Source organism: Apium graveolens, chromosome 7 (genome assembly GCF_009905375.1).
Source record: "Apium graveolens cultivar Ventura chromosome 7, ASM990537v1, whole genome shotgun sequence".
In the NCBI taxonomy this organism is placed as follows: Eukaryota; Viridiplantae; Streptophyta; class Magnoliopsida; order Apiales; family Apiaceae; genus Apium; species Apium graveolens.
Window position 1 is genome coordinate 140,243,056 of NC_133653.1, and position 25,705 is coordinate 140,268,760.

General features: G+C 35.1%; 2 protein-coding genes across 4 annotated transcripts; one reads left to right on the plus strand and one right to left on the minus strand.

The window, feature by feature from the left end:
• Window positions 1-1,985: 1,985 nt before the first annotated feature.
• On the plus strand, window positions 1,986-8,376 carry LOC141671774 (putative protein phosphatase 2C 59). Of its 3 annotated transcripts, none has more exons than XM_074478115.1 (9): window positions 1,991-2,241; window positions 2,323-2,492; window positions 4,345-4,472; window positions 5,216-5,314; window positions 5,754-5,912; window positions 6,874-6,960; window positions 7,090-7,181; window positions 7,813-7,887; window positions 8,026-8,376. In XM_074478115.1, exons 2-9 carry the CDS (start codon window positions 2,410-2,412, stop codon window positions 8,182-8,184), a joined length of 882 nt encoding a protein of 293 aa, XP_074334216.1. In that variant the 5' UTR covers window positions 1,991-2,241; window positions 2,323-2,409; the 3' UTR covers window positions 8,185-8,376. The 3 variants fall into 3 exon arrangements, with proteins under 3 accessions (XP_074334218.1, XP_074334216.1, XP_074334217.1); XM_074478116.1 differs by having other exon boundaries at window positions 1,991-2,161; XM_074478117.1 differs by lacking the exon at window positions 7,813-7,887 and having other exon boundaries at window positions 1,986-2,241.
• Window positions 8,377-10,346: 1,970 nt separating this feature from the next.
• On the minus strand, window positions 10,347-11,189 carry LOC141670667 (uncharacterized). Its single transcript, XM_074476617.1, has one exon. It carries the CDS (start codon window positions 11,136-11,138, stop codon window positions 10,461-10,463), a length of 678 nt encoding a protein of 225 aa, XP_074332718.1. The 5' UTR covers window positions 11,139-11,189; the 3' UTR covers window positions 10,347-10,460.
• Window positions 11,190-25,705: the final 14,516 nt, after the last annotated feature.

Here is a 25,705-nt window from a genome sequence, read left to right on the forward strand (position 1 = left end):
ACCCAAAATTAAATGGTACCGTAACATAATTTTAATAGGCGGTCCTCCGGCCATATATATTTAAATTATTAGTAGAGGGTATAACCACGTCTACTTCGGTCATAGATATATACAAATTATATGTAGAGGGTGTAACCACGTCTACTCATATAAATGCATATTTAAATTAAAATTATACCTTCTCAGTTTCGACAGGGCTTCGTGCTAATAACGTGTTATAAAATACTGGTTATAGTAATAAAAGAGCTGCTAAATAACTACTATATTTAACCGGAGAGAGAGAGAGAGAGAGCAATAGGAGAAGTAGAAGAAGCATAGAAAGAATCGCTAGGTGCATTTTTCATTCACTGATTCAAGCTATATTTATAGCAAGTGAAAGGAGACATGCAATTAATACAAATTGTAAAAATTCTACACCTAAGTTTAGCCCTACTATTACATATTCGACCATGTGACAATCAATTCACAACACCCTCATTTTTTCTTGTATTATTCCACTGTATGGAACGCTTGATCACGAAGTTCATCTAAAAGTTCCAACCTGGGTTTGAGCAATTCTACATATGACACTTTTTCGAAATGGATTACTCTGTGGGATGGGGATCCAACTTCGATGACGAGCCTTACTTTTAATTCATAAGTTAACCTGAGTAGAGTACCCCGATACTTGATCCATGACCTAATTTGAAATTCAAATTAACTATAACATAAATTGCAAACTATTATGTAAAATTGTATTGTACAAATATTTTCAGAATAAAACATCAATTTTGTATATACTTTCAGAATATGATAATGTCACAAATAATTTATAAAATAATATTTTTGATAAATTCCGTAGAGTAAATATCAACAATAATTATTTATCTTATACGAGCAAAAGATCAATCTTATTTTTGAAAGTAGCTAAAAGTAAATTTTTATGCAAGTAATGAAGATACTTGAAAATGATAATTTTTAAAGGGAAAATGAATTTTTTCGTCACTCAACTTATCGTGTCTTTAGAAATTTACCATTCAACTATAATTTTTGTTCTTTTACTTACTAATGTTAGCTTCATATTTTTTTTAGTCACTAACGTTAGATTTGAATTTGATTATGTCAATTTTTTGTAGCATTATAAAAACATAGTGGTAGTCTGTAATATTTTAATGATTTGATATATGTCCACCAAGATGTTTACCTTGATATATGTAACTTTTTAATGTTTTTAGTACTTTATGATCAATTTGCTAATTTGATTGTACTGATTTTTTTATTTCCCCATTTGCCAAATCTCTTACTTCAATCAAATAAATCTCCAAGAAATTTTAATAGTATCTTTAACCTTGTATATGTAGTATGCAAATATTCCTCTTAATCTTTAAATGCTAGAATAGTTGTTGACTTGTTACTCCTATTAGAATTATATTAGCATTGTTGACCGATTGAGATGTCTCTTCCTAATAATTTTAATTTTGAGTTTGATATCTCACCTAAAAAATAACAGACGTATATGATCTGATTTTATGCATTTGTTTATAATATATATACGTATGTTCTGACAAGATGTTTAAAACAATATACGTCCTTCTGATAACAGACATATATAATTTAGACATTATACGACTTCTTCATATGCTTCTGGCAAACTCAGATGCATATAAGCTTTTTTATAAGACGCATATAACATTTTGTACTAGTTAACATTATATTTTAATAATGTCACAAAAAGTTGACAAAATACCAATATAATCAAATCTGAACCTAATATTAGTGGGTAAAAAAAATAGGTGTAAGTGGTAAATTTCTAAACACACGATAACTTGGGTGACGAAAAAATGGATTTTCCCGATTTTAAAAGATAAAGTCAAACTTCTGTTTTCAAAATTCCAAAAATAAAGTGTGATTTGATACGCAGAAAATATGAAGTTCCGATAATTAGAGGATATAATTGACAATCAGTAAGTAATCGAAGAAAGAAATCAATGAATTTTATCATCCTACTCACCAAACTCACAACAGAAATAATGAATGAATGATGATGCCACCTCACCCCTTGCCCTCTCTCTATGTATATATACTTACACACACATACATATACATACATATCTCTCTCTCTACAAGTAATAAAAGACGATAAAATAAAGAAGAAAAGCAGCGAGAAGCACGCAGTAGCAGTGTATTTGAGCATTCCTTGTTCTCTTTTTTTCTATCCAGTATCATCATGCCTATTTCTTCTTTATGCAACTCTCCCCCTAGGTTTATTTCCTCTTTTTTTTTTTGGATTTTTATATTGTTGTGATCTATTATTATTGACTTTGTCTCTTTTTGCTTCTACAGGTTTAATTTGATCATTTAAATTGTTTAGAGTTCGCGATTAAACTAGCTATCAATATTAGATCGTATTTGTTGTTGGTGATTATTGCTATGGGATATTTGAATTCTGTTGTGCCATCGGCTAGCCAAGTTCCTGGTCAATCTGATTCTCCTGTTTCTGGTGGCGGTCTCAGGTTCTCCCTCTCTCTCTCTCTCCTGTCTCTCCTGTCTCTCTCTCTCTCTCCTGTCTCTCCTGTCTCTCTCTCTCCGGTCTCTCTCTATCTCTCATCTCTCTCTCTCCCCTGTCTCTCTCTCTCTCCGGTCTCTCTCTATCTCTCATCTCTCTCTCGCCCCTGTCTCTCTCACAATCTCTCCCCCTCACTCTCCTGTCTATCTCTCACTCTCTCTCCTGTCTCTCTCTCTTACTCTTTCTTCCTCTTTCCTCTCTCTCCAGTTATGTAATTGTGGTGTATTTATGTTAAGGGAGATTTAAATGACAACTTTAATAACTATGTACATACAATACTAATCAATTTATGCTTGATGCAGTGACTTGCTAGATCTTATTTTCATTTGTTGTTAAGTTTTAGATGTTATTATGGATTATAATACTTGTGTATGATTTTATATTTGTTGTTATTGATGTGGTGCGTTAATTGGGGAATGATATAGTGTATCTTGTTTATGTTACAGGGATTGTATGTATTAATTTAGTTTGGCGGGTAGTAATTATTTGTTTTTGTATGTTTGCATATCAGTTTGATAAGATTCGGAGATGATTTCGGAGCGTTTAATCTTTTGATGATAGCGTAAGTTAATGATAGAAGATCTAATGTTTCTTGAAAGAGAAGAAAACTTGGAACTGGATAGGAAGTAATAAGATGATTTAGACATGCAATTTGTTGATACCGTTTCCCGACAAGTCAGTTATGTTATGCAATGACTAATCTGAATCTTTCTTTGTCGGGTTACACGTGGAGGAAGTTAGTATGTTTTTCTTTGTCGGGTTACAACCTATTGCACACATTAATACAAACTTATGTCAAAAAAGTATTACAACTTAAATGCTAGGTACTACTATATCTTATGTATTGTGTAAGAGTGTCGTGAAGCGTGATGTACAACTATATCTTATGTATTGCGTAAGAGTGTCGTGAGGAACCTTTTTTTATGCATTAAAACTGGATATATGTAATAAGATGATTTGGACAAATGCATCATGTATATTATTCTTATTATTATGTTCCTGTACGATTCTTTTTATTACCGCATAGGTGGTCTGCACGGCGGGCGTTCTGTGGTGATTTGAACAGTTTCATTAATCATAATGTGAACTATTTTTAGAAATTACCTCTTATAACCTGGAGCACACATCGACATAAACAAATTATATTGGTATATTTAACAATTGTTGTTCCAATATGTAATGTTGAGGCTATTCTTTTCATAGACCATGGGGCATCTGATTAAGCTACTGTGCGTAGTTTAACTTCTTCTAGCCCCACCAGTGTCGACTGTGTGAGGAGGTTATGGGTAATATGTGGTTCATTGGCATAGGAGATCAGGGGATCATCAAACTGGGATTAGCACTGTACAGTTTCATTGTGATTCTTATCTTTTTGAGCATCATACAGCATAATTTTAATAGGTTGAATCATGAATGGTATTAATTACCCTGGTTGTTATGGTGTAATGGGTTTTTATGCTCTATTTATAAAATTCAATTTTCCCAAAATATTGGTTGAGAACACCTATATTTGCATATAGTGTTGGTATTTGCTTGTCGTAGTGTCGTGTAGTGCAACAGCACAATCTTGTTACTGTTTTTTATGCAACAGTTTGTTTTTCATTTTTGTAAAAAAATATGATTTAGGTTTTGGAGTTCATTACTCTTTAATTATCTAATTATCATTACTATATGTGTTCCAATTTGATTGTCACATAATGTTGTTGGTTTTTGGTGTTAAAGATAGGAAGTCTAGTCGGCTTAGTACGAGTTATTATTACTATACTTTATCATTACTTATTAAGTTTCAATTGGAACAGCCAAAATGGAAAGTTTAGCTATGGTTATGCAAGCTCTCCTGGAAAGAGATCTTCCATGGAGGATTTTTATGAGACAAGAATAGATGGCGTGGACGGAGAGATAATTGGTCTGTTCGGAGTTTTTGATGGTGAGGGTCACTGTATCACCCCTAAATAAAGTCTAGTTTTATTACTATATTACAGGGATCAACTATTGAAACTTGCATCTTCTTTTACATGCTTTTGGAAGTATTCTCTACGGAGGAGCCATCTTTGATTCTGTGCCTGTATATGTGACGTAATTATGTGCCGGAAACTGCTTGTCATTGTAATACTGTCAATACACATTGATTTTATGTAAATAATAGGAAGAATGATAAGATATTATTATCTGAAAAAGTTGCATTAGCTCTTGTAAGAGTTAGTTCCTTTCATCTTTTTTGGAGATTATTTTCATAGGACAGTGTTAAAGTAGCTCCCTTTGTATCCTCTTGTAAAATGAGCTTGATGCTCCTAAGTACGTACTCAGGTAACTTAGGTGAGTACAAAGAGTTTTTTAATGTAAATGCACAAGGGGTGTTATTCTAATTACAGAATTTATTTAAAAAATTACAACTCTGGCATTAAAAATACACTATGTACTCAGGTAACCCCCCTAAGTACGTACTTAGGAGTTGGGGGCATTTTTCTCTTGTAAAATTACAAATCATTTTAGTCTGTTGAAGCATTACTTTGCTGTCGGTACAATTCATTTACATTTTGTTCTTTGTCTGCTGATTACTGGATTGACATCACCGAGTATAATGCCTTTGTATCCTATTATTGTTCGAGTAACAACCACTTTAAAGACTCCTCATCATATATTTTATGTGCTTCCGGTGTTGATTATCAGGTCATGGTGGTGCTCGCGCTGCAGAATATGTTAAAGAAAATCTCTTCAACTGTCTCATCAGTCATCCGAAATTTATATCTGATACAAAATTGGCAATAGGTATTTTTCCCGATCATTAATATAATTTTTACTCAGATTATGCAATATTGGAACTTCTGAAGTAAGGTATAACCTATCTGTCATCAATTAAATCAATAGAAACTTAGATAACTCCCAAAAACGTAAACAAAATATTAGGATATATTAGACTGAGATCTTCTAAACTGGATTTAAACAGAACACTCCTTTCTTATGTCTTTATTTCAGTTGTCTATACTACGTTTTTAAGTTATATGGGAGAACTTTTGTTGCCGGTTGTCCATAGTTCATAGTATTTACTTATCTACTGCTGTTTTTTTAAATGGTTACCTAAATGTTATTTGACAACAAACTTATATATAAGCATCATCCCGAAACAATTTAGTATCAACCATACCTATATTTTAACCTTACTGTCATTCAAATAATAACCATTGACTAATAATGTTATTGTTTGCAGCTGATGCATACAACCATACAGACTCCGAGTTTCTGAAATCTGAAAATAATCAGCACAGAGATGCTGGATCAACAGCTTCTACAGCAATCCTTGTTGGCGATCGTTTGCTTGTTGCGAATGTTGGGGATTCCAGAGCTGTTATAAGCAGGGGAGGCAATGGTAATGCTTAAGCTTTATTGAATTTCTTCTTAGGATTAGAATATTTTTTATATAAAATTTACTCGACTTAGTTCTGTCGCCTTCTCATATATGAGGCAGTAGAAATGGTTACGCAGCTTGTCTCTCCAATTCCCTTTTATGTTGCACTTAAGCACACTACCTTTACTCCTTGTGTAGGCAAGCTGTTAGTATTTGGAGTAGTTATTTTATTAGGTCTACCAATTTGGATTCCTGCTACTGGTAAAGATATTAGGTTTTTTGTGACAGTCTCTCAGCAGAATTCTGTAAAACTGAATGCTGCAAAGTAAATAATTTCTTAATGAGCTCTGAATATAAACAGAGTTGAACGAATACATTTGTTCTGCAGTGGTATAAATAAAGCTGTTCTATAAGTATTCATTATCACTCAAAGAATTGTTGTAAATGCAAAGAACCTTATAGTGTGTTGGTTAGGGTAAATGACAAGAATTTTTATGCCGTTTTATGGGTAAGTGTTTATGATTTTCATTTCTTGAAATTCAAACTAGAGCTAGACCACCAAGGAATGTTCCGTTCTTCCTACTCTTTTCCTTGCTAAGTACAAACTTCTTCATAAAAATTTGCTGTCCCTTATTTTTGTTCACTCCTCTCTTTTGCATCCTTTCTTCTTCCTACACCACTTTTCATTATGTCTTTCCCTATTCCATTTCTCAAACAAACAGAGTGTAAGAGTCTAAGATGATACTTGGTGCTTTTGTTTGTTTTGGGAGTAAATCTCTCACATAGCAGGCAAAACACCTTGTAGGCACTCTCATAATCATCTTGGTTTTGATTTTGTTTTAGTTATTATTGTTTAAGATTACATACCCGTTATAATACTTTAGATTGTATATGCAGAATTTTTCCTGCATAGCATATTTACTACCTTGAAGTAGGCTGTTTTGCTAGAGACTTACCTGCGTTACAAATTTGCTTTTTGTAGCTATTGCTGTGTCTCGTGACCACAAACCAGACCAAACAGATGAGCGGCAACGAATCGAAGAGGCTGGAGGATTTGTCATGTGGGCAGGTAAGTACTTTTTAGGGTGTCGAGTAAATCCAACAAGTAATGTGGAGAATAGGAATGTATTTCGAAGTATGTAATTATTTAATTAATTTTTCAGTCTGATTCTTGATTATGCATGGATGTTATTTATAGGAACTTGGAGAGTTGGAGGGGTGCTTGCTGTGTCTCGTGCATTTGGTGATAGACTGTTGAAGCAGTATGTTGTTGCTGATCCTGAAATTCAGGTCAGACATGCTTGCGTTGATCCTTATTTATGATCTTGAACTCACTAAAGTCATAAAACTTCGCTGCCTTGTTACATTTTCTCATAGCTAGCAAGTAGCATTTACAAATAATGTTGTAGTCACTCTCCATACTCATTTCTTTCACAATAAGCCACTCAAGGCTTTAAATCTGTACTTTTCCTATTATACTCTTCTTTAGTTTATGTTGCCATATTACTCAGAGAGAGACTTTGATTAAAGGTGGCAGAACCAGTAAACATCTCACCCAGGCTGCCCTTTTATTTTATGATGTTATGGCCAATTTGTTTGGACTCGGTAGAGGCCGGAGGGTGTTGGACAGGAGTCAAACAACACAGAGCCCAGTGTTAGACTTCCATTTTTCAAACTGTTCAACACCCTGGGCTCATCAAACGCCATACTCCTCCAGTTGGCTTAGTAAATGTAAGAAGTTAATGCCCGAACATTAAGCTACAAAATTTTGGCATATTCCATTGACGTTTACTGGCAGCAGATGATTGCAATAATTTTGTTACAATCTTTTGTTTGGGTTGTTATGTGGGAGTAGAATTTGACTTCAGTCTTCCTTCTGGAACATTGTAACAGTAATATGCTTAATTTCTGGTAAATACAGGAAGAGAAGATTGATAGCTCACTTGAGTTCCTTATTCTTGCTAGTGATGGGCTATGGGATGTTGTGACAAATGAGGTTTCTAAATTTTCCTTCTCATTACAGGACTTGTCGTAGCCATTTGGTTTTTATCTTTTCTTTCTTTGTGACAATAGCTTTTCGACTAGATGCCGTAAATAATGGACCACCAAGATTTTAAATTAAATTCATTTTCAGGAAGCTGTGGGGATGGTCAAGCCAATCCAGGATCCAGAGGAGGCAGCAAAGAGACTAATGCAAGAAGCATACCAAAGAGGCAGTGCTGATAATATTACTACTGTTGTTGTCCGATTCTTGGAAGCTCAAGTTGGTACCTCGCTCAGCGGCTCTGCTTAGATTAATCTCTATTAGAATTTTCAGATTTGTTCAATACAGATAGGTGAACAAAAAAAAAACCGACAGCTTTAGCGTGTTTTAAGTATGGAAACATCAGTTTTGTCAAACATAGGTTTTGTGCCTTTATAGACTAAAGTGATTTCTTACTGTGAAAGTTTCTAGTTTCCAGTTCCCCTGCTGGAATGTTTTCTATATGGTTGGTGTATGTCTATTGCGTCACTTGTTTCAGAAGGTGAGCTGCTTCTAGGTTGCTGTTGTAGTGGGGGTGATGACGCTTTAATATCTTTTTGTTAAGACACATTACTCTAAAAGTCTGTTGCTATATTAGATCATGTTGATAGTTTGCAGCAAACCAAAAATTAACGAGGGCAAAGCCCAAACAAGTGGTAAAAATAAAGTTTTTTCGAAAGAGATGAGAAAGTCATAATCAACCATGCTGTCTTAAAAAGCGAAAATTGAACTTGTTACCGCATAAACTCCAATACATATATTCCCTCTTACAAAAGGAAGATGAAGATGACCAAATTCATTTTTATTTAGAGAAGTATCACAACGTCGAAGAGTAATGTGATCTTTTGTCAGGGTTGGATTTTACATTAAACATGACTCTGTGATTTACATAATAGATAAAGGAATTAAGAAGTGAATATAGTTATCCTCGAGATTATTCTAATTTAAAAAAATTGTTTTATAATAGCTTAATTTGAATATATAATAATACAATATATTTAACATAATAATGAGAATAAAATTATATATATAGAAACTTAAAAAAATAATATTATTTACAAATATTGATTATCAATTTTTTATTAAATATAAAATATAATAATAAGTATTTGTTAAATAAAATAATTTTGAATAAGATAAAATTAGTGAAAAAAGAGAATTATTGAAAATTATTAGTTTAAGAATACAAAAAATGAGGAAAAAAGGGAATGAGAAATGGGTAATAGAGAATTAGTGGTGGTAATAAACGAAAAGAGATATTTGAATTAAAGTCAATTAAATAAGAGGATTGTTATTGAAAGATACATCATCAAATTGATAAGAGCTTAACATGTACGATTTGATGATATAAACTCTTAAAGAAGAGCTTGATTGACACATAAGGTATGAATGTAACATAGATTATGTTGAAAATAAAAATGTTACTCCCTCTATTTTTTATTATATTACGTTTGATTTTCTGACACACATGTTTAGGAGTTTTGACTATATAGTTAAAGTAATTTTTTTCTTTATGAATAAAAGTTTTGATCTCATATTTTTATTAAAAAAAGAATTTCTTAAAAATAATAATTCTAACTATGTGGTCAAACCTCCTAAATGTGTGTCAAAAAGTCAAACGTCATATATTAAAAAATAGAGGGAGTATTTATATAACGTGATTATTCGTTTATGGTTTTGTCTAGTGTGCGCACATGCTAAAAAAATGTGATTAATGAGTTATTAAAATTTTATTGGTGGAGATTTTTGTACATACAGAGCTTCATCCACAAATATTATGCAATCTGTATTAATATATACGCATTGGCACACACGAAAAAAACAGTTTATTTATCGATACTATAACTAGATTATCAATTTAAAAGGTTTGGTTTTAACCAACCCATTTGATCATCATGTTTTGGCTAACATTAAACCTGATTTTAATCAATTATTTGATCATCTTTTGGGTCACATTAAACATATGAACCCTCGACTCATTTTGACTGGGGTAGGTTCTTAATCGTCATTGGCCTCAAATTAGGAGTTGTTAGGTTCTCCACTGAATCATACAGCTTGTTTGCTAAACAACAGTACAGTGGTATTAATCTGTGATTGGAACAAAAGTAATCTGATTTCCTCGAAAAGCATTACACTTGAGTACTGTAAACAACAAAGCAATAATGTGTTGCTGGTTATTCTTTTCTTTAACCATACGACTTGCTTGATTGATGAACTTGACTTTGGATAATAAAGCTGTCCTATTGTTATCTCTACTCTTCTGTCCTCACTGGCTACCTCAGCTTCTCCGCTAGATAAAAGATCTTTATGAACACCATACGGTTACAAAATATCCAAGGAGCATAATGTTTTGGTTGTAATTTGTGTAAAATGAGTACGAATAGATAATGAATAGCTAAATAAACTCTACGAGATCTGTAACTCCATCAAGATTACAAAAAATCTGGCGGTAATCAATTAAGGCACGATAAATATATAAGAACAGGGGATGCAAAGTATTTAACAGAACAAACATCTAAACCATAGGGAAGAATACACTCTTAGCACTATATTTTGGTCTTGTATTGACACGTTTGCTGCTCAATGCTTCTGTTCTGAACATTAATTTTAAGATCACACGAGCTATACGACACAACATGTACATTAAACAGCTTCAATATACGAACTCTCCCTTTAATTCTCGTGGTAGTAGATAGCGGCAAGATCCCTGATCCGAGCAACACAGAGTACAAATCAGGATCACTGAGAAGTCTATCAGCCATGACGGTGAGTGTGAGATTTAAAGGAGTTGAACCATCGCGCTTTATCTTACCAGGCGGTATAGGAACATTTCCAATGACTTGATCTTTATACTTGAGTGAAGCCGACGTGTTGGTGTACCTAAAGGCCACTTTGTTAGGATTCTTGACGATAATATTAACGTCGAGAGTGACATTGAGGTGGATTTGCAGAGGCAAAAGATTTAGTGTGAAGTTGAAATCATCGAGAGATAAGGAGTTTATGGTAGTTACAGGACGTTTAGGTTTATAAACAGTGAAGGCTAGAATGACAATGATAATCGTAATTAACAGGAGGATTAGTCCTGTTAATGCTAAGCATATGCAGATTGGTCTTCTTGTTCTTTTTTGCTTGCGAGAGTGGTGGACGTCGTTAATTTGATTGTGATGAGCTTTTGATTCTAGTGCTGCTGCTGCTGCTCCTGCTCCTGCTCCTGCTACTTCCATTTTTTTCTAACAATGCTGGCTAATAATGTTGTTCTTGGGTTTTGTTACTCATGTCTTTATTTATTCTGATATTTTTCCTTTTTGATTTTCTTTGCTTTCAAAGTCATGGGCCAGTGGCGGGGCACACGGCATGAATTAAATGTCAAACAAATTTGAATTGATTTGTTGGATTTTAAAGGTCAAATTATATTTCAGGATTCATAGAATTCTAGGGGAGATATTTAGGGGAAAGGAAAGGGTGATTCGTTTATGAATAATGCGTCCGTGAATTCGTACTTGGCGTCTGAGTGACTATTTAGATTACAGAGACACCGCATATATACGATCTCTATTAATCAAAATATGTTATGTACCTAACCTTTCGTACGGTTATCTTAATTACTAGCAACCTTTGACTCTCCATTTTCCTTGTAACGTCCATTCTACTAACCTATATAAGGCTCTCTCTCAATCTCTCTTATATATATATTATATATAACACGTTATCATCACGATTTGCTTATAAAATAAGGAGATCAATTTTACTTAAGTGTTGAAAGAAGATCATCAAAGTATAAATAGGTGTTGTAAATTCAAGAAGAAGAAGGATTCTACGTTATTTCAGTTTGTCCACCAGGTAAGTACACTATTTTTAGTCTACTTTGCTTCGGTTGCAATTGGATGATCTTTATGTGCTTGTTATGTGCCTGACTCTTGTATATTTTGTATCTAATTCATTATTCATCGGAATTTATTGAGTTTATACTCGTTGTAAAGGCTTTTTGATTATCTACAATCCTTCTTCTTTGCGTGTTTCCAAAATCTGCTTATAAGTATGTCAAAATCTGCATTTTGTGTAATCTGATTGTATAATTCAGAATGATATGCAGTGAATTCTAAAATTTATATTAAATTGAATATTAGTTCAAATATTATAAGCCATACCATTCTGAAAATATCTTTTCGATATCTACCTTTTGTCATTACATTCCATTACCATATAATGCGATTTCGATGTCTTAAATATCAAAATACTATTATAATTAGGAGCTGATTCTGATTCAACAGTCCACAAATATCTGTTTTCTGAATTCGTTACTTGTTCATTTTCAACGAGCCTTACCATTATGGAAAGGTCCCGGAATTTTCTACATTTTTCGTGTTTTATACTTTTTCAGATAAAATCATTCTCATAAAGTAAATTGGTATTCTTTGAAACTGATCAGATTTGACTTTATCATAATTAGCCATTTTATACAGTAGATTGCATTCAATGTACCATTAGATTGAATTCAATGCACCATCATCATGTTATATTATCATGCGTTTTTAAATATTAATGCATATGTGTTTTCCTTGCATATTTTTAAATATTGACCGAATGTGCTTATTATAAAAGTGTTAACGAAGCATGCACACGAAAGAGAACCAATTTGAGATACTGTAGAATTTCATGGGCATGATTATAAATTCATGGCCATGAATTGTTTCTGATTTTTTTTATTATGTTTATTATACATGTGAAAAATAAAATTTTGGTGAACTTCTAAATTAAGATATATCATTAACTTGATATTAATGTGTATTATCCTTTCTTTTTAGTAATCAAAATGTCGAATCTTACAAAACTTGAATTCAACGCACTTCATGTCACCGAAAAAAATTATTTGATATGGATTCTTGATGTTGAAATCCATCTTAGTGCAATTGGCCTTGGTGACACTATAAAAGAGGGAAATAAAACCTCCGAACAAGATAAGGCAAAAGCCATGATATTTCTTCGCCACCACCTTGATGAAGGATTGAAAACTGAATATTTGACTATTAAAGATCCATCAACACTTTGGAAGGATCTCAAAGAAAGATATGACCACAAAAAAAATGGTGATACTTCCTAAAACTCGCTATGATTGGCTACACTTGCGATTGCAAGATTATAAAAATGTGAGCAAGTATAACTCTGCCATGTTTAAGATTACATCTCAATTGAAATTATGTGCCGAGAATATCACCGATAAAGATATGTTGGAAGAAAAAAACATATTCCACTTTCCATGCAAATAATATGCTCTTGCAGAAACAATATCGTGAATGTGGATTCACAAAAAAAATTCTGAGCTGATTTCTGTTTTGCTTCTTGCTGAAAAATTATCAAGCACGTCCAACTGGCTCAACACCATTCCCTGAAGTGAATGCGGTGACTAATAATGAATATAGAGATAATAAAACAGTTGGACGTGGACGTGCCCGTGGTCATGATTTTGTGCATGGTAGAGGCCGTAATCAACAAAATTCCCCCAACTTTAAAAGAAATCCTTACTACCAGAAACAGATAATAAATGAGGAAAAATTTTGTTGATTACGGCTTCTACCATGCACAATTTTAAAGATTTCTCCTCATTTATTGTTTGTTTCTGGTAGTAAGGCTTCCTTTTAAAGTTGGGGGGATTTTGTTGATTACGGCTTCTACCATGCACAAAACAATGACCACGGGCATGTCCACTTCCACGTCCACGTCCATATCTATGCCCATGGATATGGACGTGGACGTGGACATGGGCATAGATATGGATATGGACGTGGGCGTGGACATGCCCGTGGTCATGGTTTTGTGCATGGTAGAAGCCGTAATCAACAAAATTCCCCCAACTTTAAAAGAAAGCCTTACTACCAGAAACGAACAATAAATGAGAAGAAATCTGAGGGTAGTACGATGGATAAAAGTGGTGAAAGTACTTGTAGTCGATGTGGAATGAAAGGTCACTGGAGAAGTACATGTCGTACCTCCAAGCACTTTGCTGACCTATATCAAGCATCTTTAAAAAATGTTAAAACTAATTTCACCGAACAAAATGATCCTTTGGGGATTTCCCATCTTGAAGCACATCTTTGAAGTGCTGATCAAGTTGATCCTTCAGCCTTTACTCACATGAAAGTTGGTGATTTTTTTGAAAATGTTGATGTGAATATGCCTAAATTTGGTGGTGATGAGCCTGAGAATAACTAAACAAGGCCTTACATTGCTTGTTGAATTTTTATTTGGATTGTCAGTTTTAACTTTTGAACTATGATAATTATCCTTATCAGTTGCTAATATATTTTTTCTTTTCGTTAATGAAGAACTTGAGATGTTCTACCTCTACTTCTAATTTTATTTAATTTTTCGTGAAGAAAAATGGCCAGCAGCCTCTCATCATGTGTTATAAAAGATGAGGAATCTTTTTGTTTGGCGGATAGTGCAACAACACATACAATTTTGAAAAATAAAGCATAATTTTCGCATCTAACATTAGCCAAAGCTAATGTAAATACAATATCGAGTGCATCGGATATAATTGAAGGCTCCGGAAGAGCAAGTATAGTGCTACCCAATGGTACATGTTTATTGATTGAAAATGCAATATTTTCCACCCGATAAAAAAGAAATCTTTTGAGCTTTAAAGATATACGCCACAACGGCTATCATATTGAGACGACAAATGAACATGATAATGAATATTTATGTATCACGATTATAGTCTCGGGGAGGAAACATGTGATAGAAAAACTCCCATCATATAATTCTGGATTATATTATACTTTCTTAAATCCAGTTGAATCACACATGACTATTAATACAAGATCTGTTGACCCAACAAATTTTACTATATGGCATGATCGTTTAGGCCATCCGGGTTCAACAATGATGCGAAGAATTATTGAAAATTCAAATGGACATCCACTAAAAAAAAATTGTTCCATTGTCCAAAGATTTTTCATGTGTTGCTTGTATTCAAGGAAAATTGATAACAAAACCATCTCCTGTGAAAGTTTTCATTGAATGCCCAAAATTTTTGGAGCGAATTCAAGGAGACATATGTGGACCAATTACCCCATCTAGTGGGTCATTTCAGTACTTTATGGTACTCATTGATGCATCAACAAGATGGTCACATGTAATAACCCCAATTTTTGGAAAATTTTTGAAACCCTTATGAATAGTGTTTTTGCTGAATGAGAAAACTTTTCATGCCACACTATGTAGGGGTTCTGTTATGGATATTCTGAGATTTTATTAGTACTCTATATGGCATATAAGTGTATGTAAAGATCGCCAGAATCCAATTCCGAACACTTTGATTTTTCCCGGAAATCCACTAGATACGGAAACATTTGAGTATAAGGTAACAGGATAAAAAGGATTTAAATTAAAGGAGTATAAGAGAGGATCATGAAAGGAATTTAATATATTGAGAAAGGTTAAGGAAACCTAAATAATAAGATCTCGGGTATGATCCCTCAAACGATAAACAAAAACAAAAGTTAAGCGAACCGTATAACAGATCAGCGGTCATTAGGCAAACAATTAGAAGCTAATCAAAGAGATTAGTGGGGATGATGTCATCCAACCAATAGAAAGAGGACAAAGGAGGGATGATGACATCATAAAGTGATGCAAGCATGACATAAGAAGGAAGGAAATGTGGTGGATTGTTAACCACACAAAACCAAGGTTAAATTGGTAATTAACCTAAAATAAAACAAATCTAATTTCATCCACCAAGCCAAACAAATCATTTCTCATCAAAACAAAATTTTATTCTTCATCACCAAGGCTTGCTCTCGGCTTTTTTCAACTTTAAAGGGAAGAATTTTCAAAACTCAAGATCAAGACTTCCTAAATTGGTAAGATAATTCCCTAGTCATCCTTATGCATAGTTATGGCTATCTTATGAGTTTAAGCCTTCAATTCTTTCTCAATCTTCTTCAAGAAATCAATGAAGAAGACAATGAATAGTGATTTCAAAGTTTTTAACTTGATTTTTTCTTGTTTTCCTTTAAGATCCAAGCATCCCTAAGACTTCTCAAGGCTTCTTAAGGCTTCCTAGCTACTCCCACCACTTCAAGGAAGGTATATCATCTCCAAACCCTAGATTCCTTTGTATAATAAGATGATTTTGATTGTTATGGTGATATAGTAGCTTAATGCTTGTGGTTTAGAGTTTGGGTTGGAGTGGTAGTGAAATGGAATGGTGAATCTTGTTGTTTTGGTTAAAAGAACTTAAGTATAGTTAAATTCAAGCTTAAGCATAAGTATAAATGTTAATATTGAATTTATTGGGGATGTTATGATGTGATAAGGATGGACTTTGGTTGTATGAATGGATTGGGGTTGTTTGGTGATGAATTGGAGTGATATAAAATTGGGTAATCACGTAAACATAGCCGTCGTAATGTCCGATTTACTTTAGACTGCTTTTGTTCATAATATTAGGACCCGAGAACCCCCTGCTAGATTTTGACCATTACCATGTTTAGATAGTGCATGTTACGAGCTTCGTTTTGATATGTAGTTCGTTTGATTCCGATGCACGGTTTAGGAGAAACGACCGTTTTAAGTAACGGCATTTCGCGAACGAAACTTTTCCCTCGCCTTACTTTGAAACCTAGGTTAAAGACCTTAAATGACTAATTGAAGTATGAAACAATTTTGGTAAGTGTGTTAGGCAGTTGGTAAGACACTCGCGAAAGAATCGCCTTAAAACTCGTAATGGTTAATTTATTAAAAATGGTGGAGCCGAGGGTACTCGAGTGACTTAAGAGAATTAGTAAGCGCAAAGCGAGCGTTAGAGTCTAAGTTGGTTAATGTATAGATTTACAAGTGACTTTGGTTTAATTCCAACTTACTTGTTGTTTATAGGTTACCAGACTCGTCCCGAGCCATTTGTAACCCCCAGTCGCTCAGGCAAGTTTTCTACCCGTTATACTGTTGTTATGATGTATACACTTGTATATGCATTATCTTGTAATAGATGCATGATGGTTATATTAGAAAATTCTTGCGATATATTGTAGCATGTGATATGGTACATATGCATGCCTGTTTCGTATTCTTTCCATATGTATCTGTTGGTTCAGTTGATAATACCTATGCTAGAGAATAGCGGTAATTTGCATATACCCTTAGTATAGGGACCCAAAGGTGAAAACATTTTCTAAAACCGGGAGTCGAGGATCCCGAGTAGATTTTATATATATATATATTTATATATATATGGTTATAGTTTTCAAAACTATTAATCGAATAAGGTTTATTCGATAACTTTATTTTATTAATGAATATTATCTTGAATATTCATTCGAGGACTTATGACTCCTTTAGATTATTTATTGAATATTACTTGGATATTCATTTGAGGATATATGACTCCTTTATTTTATTTAATGAATATTATTTATAATATTCATTCGAGGTATTATGACTCCGCTTATTATTTATTAATATTCTTTATTTTATTAAAGAATAATGTTCGATAATCAAACTTACTTTTGATATTCAAATAAAGATATTACTTTCGTATAAGTATATCTTTGATTATTTACTATTCATTTCAAGTATAAGTTTTACAACTTCTACTTCAATTATTTTTATAAAGATTATTCTTTATGGGAATATTATTTAAATAATAATATTCAGATATTTTCTAATATATTGGGACTGATTTATTTTACTAAATCAACATCACTCCGAACATTCTTAAAAATGTTTCGCGAGCCTTCAAAATGATTTTTAAAAGTTAGAGCGGATCCCAAAACTCATTTTTATATTTAAGATCCTCCTTTCGAAGGGGATTTAAATACTCGCTCAAAACCTGAGGGATCCGGCTCTGTGGTGTGTTTTATATTCGCAACAAGGTTGCGGTCTTGATAAAAGAGTTTTTGATTACTTACCCAATACTCGGGAAGTAAAATTCTTGGAACAAGTTAATCCATTAACAGGCATCGCCTGGGAAATATCGGTGAGTTTTCCTTTCCAACTAGATACGACTTCTTGGTGGAGCCGTATCAACAAGTTTCTACTTGGGGAAAGTGGGGACGAGCTTTACGTTTCAAAGTCATGGATTTCATCTGAACTAGGAGTGGCGTAAGTGGTCGAGTAGCGCCGGCCCAGCCTTATTATATTGGCCCAAATGGCCTGGAAGTTCCGCTAAGGCGGTCCATTCCTTAGGAGTTCAGTGTTCGGTTGACAAGTAAATTCGACAGGTTCTCCTCTACATGTAGAAAATGGTGGGGTTGCACTACTACGACTGATCATCGTAAGTGGTCTTCCTGGCGCGGCAAACTCCCGTAATGAGTTCATCATCCAATTGGATATTTCTGCAACACTACCCAGAGCACTTCGATAGAAAGGCTACGGTTGGGCGATTGTTGAGTGTTGGCAGGGTCAAGTTTTCAAAATGATGTTTGCATCAAATGAAGTATCTCGTAACTTCATTTTATTTTGATGATATTTTAAAAGATTTAATCTATTCAAATCTGGTCTTGTAGTCTCATCTGTGTGATGAACTTTTGAAACTATTTATAACTTGAACGGTGGTAGTTCAAGTAGTATTTGGAAAAGATATAAGTATATTGGAGTATCTTGTAACTTCACCTTTTAAACTTGTATCTAGTTAATGGTTGTCTTATGAATGATAAAGACTTTCAGAAAAACGTTGAGACAAGGTTAGATATATGAGATCACCTTGCAACGATATTTTTTTATACAGTTATAAACTGGAACTTTGTGTATATTATACATGGAAGAGGACTTCCAAGATTTTGAAAAGTATATATGTATATATACTGAATATTTTGCGACTTCATCGCATTAAAATATTAAACTTGGTTCATTTCTTTTGACCAAGACCTTCATGAGTACTATGAAAAGGCTCATATATTTTTAATCATTATAAATATTATTTTGGTGGGCTTGCTGCTCACCCTTACTTTCTTCTTTCATCACACAACATCAGATAGACAAGACGAACAGGACCAAGCTCCCAATTCGCGAGCGGATAGGAAACGTTCTGCAGCTTCCTATAGGCATTGATGTCGCTGTAGCTGAGGTAGGAACTACCAATAGGCTAGGCTTCAACTTTTGATGTACCAGATTTATGTATATTTATGAATTATAATAATGGCAAAGAAAATGTAAATTTATTCAGAAAACCTTTTAAGGTGTATTGGCAGATAATTGTGGAATTAAATAACTTGTGATTATTTTTGGATATTCATCTCTGAGACTATAACTTGTGGTGTATGTGTTTATTGTGGGGTCACAGTTCAGAGTAGTTGATTAATTATTAAGATTGGGTGTTATTAAGGGAAATGGAACTCGTGACAACCCGGATCCCCGACCCCGGATTTGGGGGTGTTACAGAAGTGGTATCAGAGCTAAGCGTTATAAACCTCAGAGATGATGTGACGTTAAGATAATAAGTTCATTAAGATAATAAGAACTCTTGCCAAGTTCATAGTCGGGCTACCTAACGTAGTACTGACAGTTAAAACCCTTACGGGAACCCTTATAAATATCGTGGTAGGAGCGTAGTTCGTGATCGTATATGGTAGCGGGACTCCGAACCCTGAGGTTGAGGAGCAACAACGGGATGATGTTTTATTACTTATTGGAGATCAGATTATGGATCCGATAGAGCGTCCTAACGCGGGATCGGATGATGTTCATATTGAGGATGTAGCGGTTGAGGATGTTGTCCTAGAAGGGATAATTGCTGAGGAGGATCCCATGGAGGATCCTGACAAGAATGAATAAAGGACCACTGATGAATTGATGACCATGGTTAGGTCGACTACCAGAGGTAGGATTGGTCGATCACTACCGGAGGTTCGTTCAAGTTTGTAAAGATAGTAGCCCCCTTTAACGTGGCTTACTCGTAAGACTGAGAAGTTCGAATAGGCAGAGAAATGCGAGAACAGCTTTTAAGAACTGAAGCAAAGGTTGGTGACGACCCCTATGTTGGCGTTGGCGGATGGAAAAAGGAGATTTTGTGATTTGTATTGACGCTTCGCATAAGGAATTAGGGTGCTCTTATACAGCACAACAAGGTAATCGCGTACGCGTCAAGATAATTAAGGGAATATAAAATTCGATACCCCCACCCAGGAGCTTGGGCTCGTGGCAATAGTTTTGCCCTAAATATTGGAGGCACTACTTGTATGGAGAGAAGTGCGAGATTTACACAAGCCATAAGTGCTCTAGTGCATTTTCACGTAGAAAGAGCTCAACATGCGCCAGAGGAGATGGTTAGAACTAATCAAGGACTATGATTATGAGATTTTTTATCATCCAGGGAAAGCCAAAATGGTGGCTAATGCCCTTAGTATAAAAGAGAGACTCAAGATAATAATGTATTTGGGAGAGTTTATAAGAGATTTTGAGAAAATGGAAATAGAAGTGAAGGTAACCGAAGCCGGTACCGTAAAGCCGGTACTTATGAGAGCAAATTTACCAACTACCTCTTGGGGACATGCAATATCACCTGCGGCTTCTTTAGTCCGGTTAAGACCGACTTCTTATCATAAATATTTCCCAATGCAACTGGTAAATGGTCAAGAACCAAATATCCCTCACTTGAAAATTTTTGGGTGTACAGTTTATGTTCAAATATCCCCTCCCCAACGAACAAAAAAAATGGGACCCCAAAGAAGATTAGGGGTATATATTGGATTTGATTCTCCCTCGATTATAAAATATTTGGAGCCCAAGACTGGAGATTCATTCACGGCAAGATTTGCCGATTGTCAATTGATGAGACAGTTTTTCCTGCATTAGGGGGAGATAAGACAATATTTGAAAAAGAAAAGAAAGAAATTTTGTGGAATGCAGTATCCCTGTCTCATTATGATCCTCGAACTAATCAATGTGAACTTGAAGTTCAAAAGATTATCCACCTACAAGAAGTCGCAAATAGATTGCCTGATGCATTTACTGATGTCAAGAATGTGACAAAGTCACATATAACAGCTGTTAATGTTTCTTGTAAAATTATACTTCCTGAAGAAGATAATAAAATCATGCTAGCTGTTATTCCTAGTGGACTAACAATGAGATTTACAGAAGGGGGGTTGAATGTAAATCTCAAAACTTTTTCAAGTTTTGAGCAGTTTATGAAAGTTGTGTGTTCAAGAAGAACAAGTGTGTGAATTGCTTTAAGCTAATACAGACAGATATATATTCAAGCACAAATGTAAAGAACACACAAGACCTTAAAAACTTTTCTGGTGGATTTGTTGTTCCACCAGAGATGGTATTTTAGAAAATCTGTGATTAAACAATGTTGATCACAGCTGCATCCTAGTACAAACTAGATGAATTTTCTCTCAATATTTTTCTAAACAGCTCTGGAAAATCTCTTCTCTAATTACTAGCTTCTACTTGGTTTATATATTACCAAGTGTACAAGTGAAGAACAATATAAAATACAGTAATAAAATAAGATCTTCACTTGCTTCTTTTCCTGTTCACTCCAGTACTTTGTTGACTATTGCATCTTGTACAAAAGAAGAACGGCTGCTTTTTCTGTTGTTCCTGAAATTCGGCTACCACATCTCAGTTGTCTCTATCAACCCATGTGCCTCTGTTTGTAGGTACAACTACCCCTTATCAACGGCTAATCATCAGAACATCCGTTGAAGCTTTCATCCGTTGATGCACTCATCCGTTGAAGGATGTTATCCGTTGAAGCTTTCATCCGTTGATGCACTCATCCGTTGAAGGATGTTATCCGTTGATGACTTTATCCGTTGAAGCTTTAGAGACATCCGTTGAAGCTTAGCTTCTCATCCGTTGAAGGTCTTTAAGTCATCCGTTGATACCACTTCACTTATACAAAATTACAAGGCATGAAGTATTTACAATTGGCCTTCCTATCTGCATATCATCTAGTAGTCAACATGACTCATAGTTTCTCTCAACTTCCAAGAATTACATTTTAAATACAGAGACTGAAATATGCTACAACACTAGACTTATTTCTAAGTAAAGCTACACCATCAACGGATAGCCAAAGTGGTCTTATCCGTTGAGGCTACAGACACTAAATTTCTACTTAAGTATTTTGTTAAACATATCATCAAACTAATGCACATACATTCCTAACAATCTCCCCCTATTTATGTCTATAAGAATTGTAGGCATAAATTCAGGGTTAACTTGATGATAACAAAACACTTAACAGATATATGAATTGAAACTAAGTAGAAATTTAAAAATGCTGCAAAAGTGTATGTACTAGGAGATAATTGAAGATTTACAGTGTTTCCAAGGACACTCCTTTAGTCTGAGCAAATCATCTTTTTCTTCTTTGTTCCCTGGTTTTCTTTCCTAGCCTTTTGTCATTTTCCTCAATTTGGAGTTGGAGTTGTCTGAAGAATTCAACTTCATCTTCAACACTGACATCCAACTTAGATTGCATTTCTTTGAGAGTTTCATTGCTGGCAATCTTGAGTTGGTCTTCAAGTCTGAAAAATCTTCTGACTCCTTTATCATCTCTAAATTCCATCAACCAATGAGGTGATTTGTGAATTTTCATTTCCCTTTCTTGAATGAGTAAAGTCCTGGGTAAAGCATTGGGCTCCCTCCAAGTTTTCCTTATATTGGCTATCTTGTTGAGAATTTCAGTCTTGGCAGTTCTGGTAAAGCCAGAATCCTTTTGTATAGCTGAATAGACTCTAATCAAGGTAGAGTAGCCTTCATCCAGAATCCTGTGGAGAGGCCATGTTCTTTCCCCAGCTCCTTTATATCTGAACACTAATCTCTCTGGTAGCTGTCTGTAGGCAGCTATACCCCTTACATCCTCCAGCTCATCCAGATAGAGTTCAATGTCTGAAATTTTTTTTATGTCACAGATGTGAACATAATCATCTTTAGAAATGGGTGACTTAGGCTTAGGTTTTTGTTTTTGAGTGAATTTCTTAAAGGTTATGGGAGGTGTAGATTTTGGTTTTCTTTTCTGTTTCTTTGGTAGTGGAAGAGTGGTTAGAAAGGTAGGCAATTTGATAGTGTCCCAATCAATAGGTTCCTCTTTTGGAATGATTGGTTCACCATGGATGTTTATTGTGGGATCAGCAACAAGGGGTTCAGGTATGGAAGGTAGTGGTTTAGATATAGATTTGGTTACTTCAGTGTTATCTCCACTCCTTCTATGTGCCTTGGCCTTTCTTCTGTTTCCCTTCTGCCATTCCTCTCTTTCTTCCACACTCTCACCAAATATACTCCCTAAAACCTCATCTAGGTTTGTAGTCTTGTCTTCACCCCTGACTTCAATCCCTTTTTCTTTTTCAACTAGACTTGACTTTAGCTATTGTTCAAGCTTTGCTTGTGCTCTTTTGTCAGCCTTTAATTGCTTGTCTTCTTCCTTCTTGGCTATTGAGAATTTGGGATGTCCTTGCATCACACATATGCTCTTTCCCTCTCTAATGATAATAGCTCTATTTCTCCTTACAGCCTCATCCATGGTCTTTTTGAGATAAGCAATACTCCTGCCTAAAATCTTGTTCTCATCAGCTTTTGGAGGAGGAAAGTCCACTTCTTTTAAAGGATTCTTTGTTGAGTCCTTATTGGATCTTTCATTGGGCTTGAGAATTATAGCTTATAGTTCTTTGGAAGAAGCTTCTCCATCCTTATGACTCCCTACTGGCATGAGCTCCATGTTGATTGGTTCAATTTTTGTGCTGTATTTCACAGATGTTGATTTGTCTTGTGTAGAACCAAACAACAGTTGCAACCTTTCATCAATTCTCCTCCTTTGCTCTTTCACTTGAATTTCAGCTGCTGCTAGCTGAATCAAATCAATTCCATCAGGCTTGCCCTTGATTTGAATGATTGGAGAAGTAGTGATGGCAGGAACTAGCACTTTAGATATGTTGACTTTTGTAGATGGCTCTCCTTCCCCTTCCCTTTTACTCTCCCCCTTTTTGTTATCATCAAGGAGAGGGGTCAAGCCTTGTGCTTTTGCCAGCTGCATTAGGAGACTGGTTTGAGATTGTTGATTGTGAAGAATGGTAGCCACAGAATCTTCAATAACTTGAACTCTGTCTTCTAACTTGGCCAACCGTTTTTCAGTAACAGATTCTTTCTTCAATCTCAAAACCAAGTCCTGCAATGTACCATAGGGCATGACTGAATCCAATTTTTCTGAAGTATAGGTTTTCAAGTCAGCAATATCCTTCCTGAGATCATCCATACTCAGATTCTGCTTCACTTGCTGCAGCTTCATGAGATGCAGTGAGTCCAGGTGAGCTTGAAGGATAGCCTTGATACTTGCATGTGAGGTATTCTGAATGGCCTGTTGAATAGTGTTGATTTGTTTGACTAAAGAGACATTGAATTCCCCTGATCTATACTCCTTAGTCAAGGCCCATTCAGGTAGATTTGGAATTGAACTAGGGCCTTCATCTCCCCCTAAGTTCATGCTTCCATCAAAAGAAATAGAGTCATCATCATCAGAATTTGCTCCAAATTCCTCAGATGGCTCACCAGCTGTAGAAGGCATTTTGTTAATGGCAGCTTTATCCCTTTGAAGAGATTCTGTTGTGTGCACTAGATGTAGTGACCTTTCTGCCTTCTCATTGCCCTGAGCAGCCAACAGTTGATAGGCTGTCAAATGTTATCAATTACAGCTTTGTAATGTTGCTGAAATTGTCTTTCCTTTTCAGCATCATCCACAATCATTGACTCATTAGCAATGGCTGGTTCCACCCTTGTATCTACTGTACCTGCTTTTCTCTCTTTTTCTCTATGTTCTTGCATCAGGGGCTCCCCCTGGCTCACACAACTCACTCCCTCACCTTCACCTACTAAGGTGGTACTCCACTCACTTACTTTTGCCATGCTGGAAGAAATAGCATGCATTTTTGAGCTCTCAATCTCTCCTTTTGCCTGGGAGCAACCCAGCCTCTCACTCAAATTGTCACTCCCTTCCCTCAATCCTAAGAGTGATTGCACAGTATTCATGTCTTCTACACTTGGGATTAATTCAGTTATTTGTGTAGAGACTGTCAACGGATGTGGAATATCCGTTGAAGGTGAAACTGATGTTATCAACGGATAACTGCTGTTAAGCTTATCCATTGAAGAACAACCACTTGTCAACGGATGAGTGATATCCGTTGAAGAAGGAAAAGAAGTTGAAATTGAAAGTGATATAACTGTTGAATCTGTGTAGATTGATTTGAGATGTGGTGACACAGATCCTTCAATTATATCTGAAAGAATTTGCGGGTGATCCAACAAATCATCTAAGAGATGATGATCACCTGTATTTGAGTGGGGCTTCTCCCTGAGTTGTAAAGAGGGAGAATCAGGAATTGATGGGAATAACATATCCACATCCAGAGATGGTGATGAAGTGTTTGGTGATTGATGTGTGGTTATTGTGAGAGAATGGGGCTGTGACTCCACATTTATTGGAGTCACATCAAACTGAGTTTGAGAAGGCATAGATACAGATGGATGTATCTGTGCAGTGTGTGCACCCTGTGTAGAAGATTGGGTTCTAGCCTTCTTTCTTCTAATAAAGGCTTTTGTTGGTGAGTGTTTGGCTTTAGTGTCCCTCCCTCGTTTGTTCTGTGTTCCTGGTTTGGAACTATTTTCAATAGTAACATCCTTTTGGGAGGATGCTACTAGGGATGTGCTAGATACCTTTTCAACCACCACAGCTTTTTGAGAAACTGTGGCTTGGCTAGCTTGGGAAGCACTCAACTTTCCTTCCTTATCCTGGGGGTTTCTTTGATGTTCACCCCTCCCCTCACCACTCACACCCTGT

Coding starts and splice junctions, on each gene's coding strand:
- LOC141670667 (XM_074476617.1), bottom strand. CDS start 11,138: ATGGAAGTAGCAGGAGCAGGAGCAGGAGCAGCAGCAGCAGCACTAGAA.
- LOC141671774 (XM_074478115.1), top strand. CDS start 2,410: ATGGGATATTTGAATTCTGTTGTGCCATCGGCTAGCCAAGTTCCTGGT. Junction 4,473..5,215: donor TCTGTTCGGAGTTTTTGATG/GTGAGGGTCACT, acceptor GTTGATTATCAG/GTCATGGTGGTGCTCGCGCT. Junction 7,888..8,025: donor GGGATGTTGTGACAAATGAG/GTTTCTAAATTT, acceptor ATTCATTTTCAG/GAAGCTGTGGGGATGGTCAA.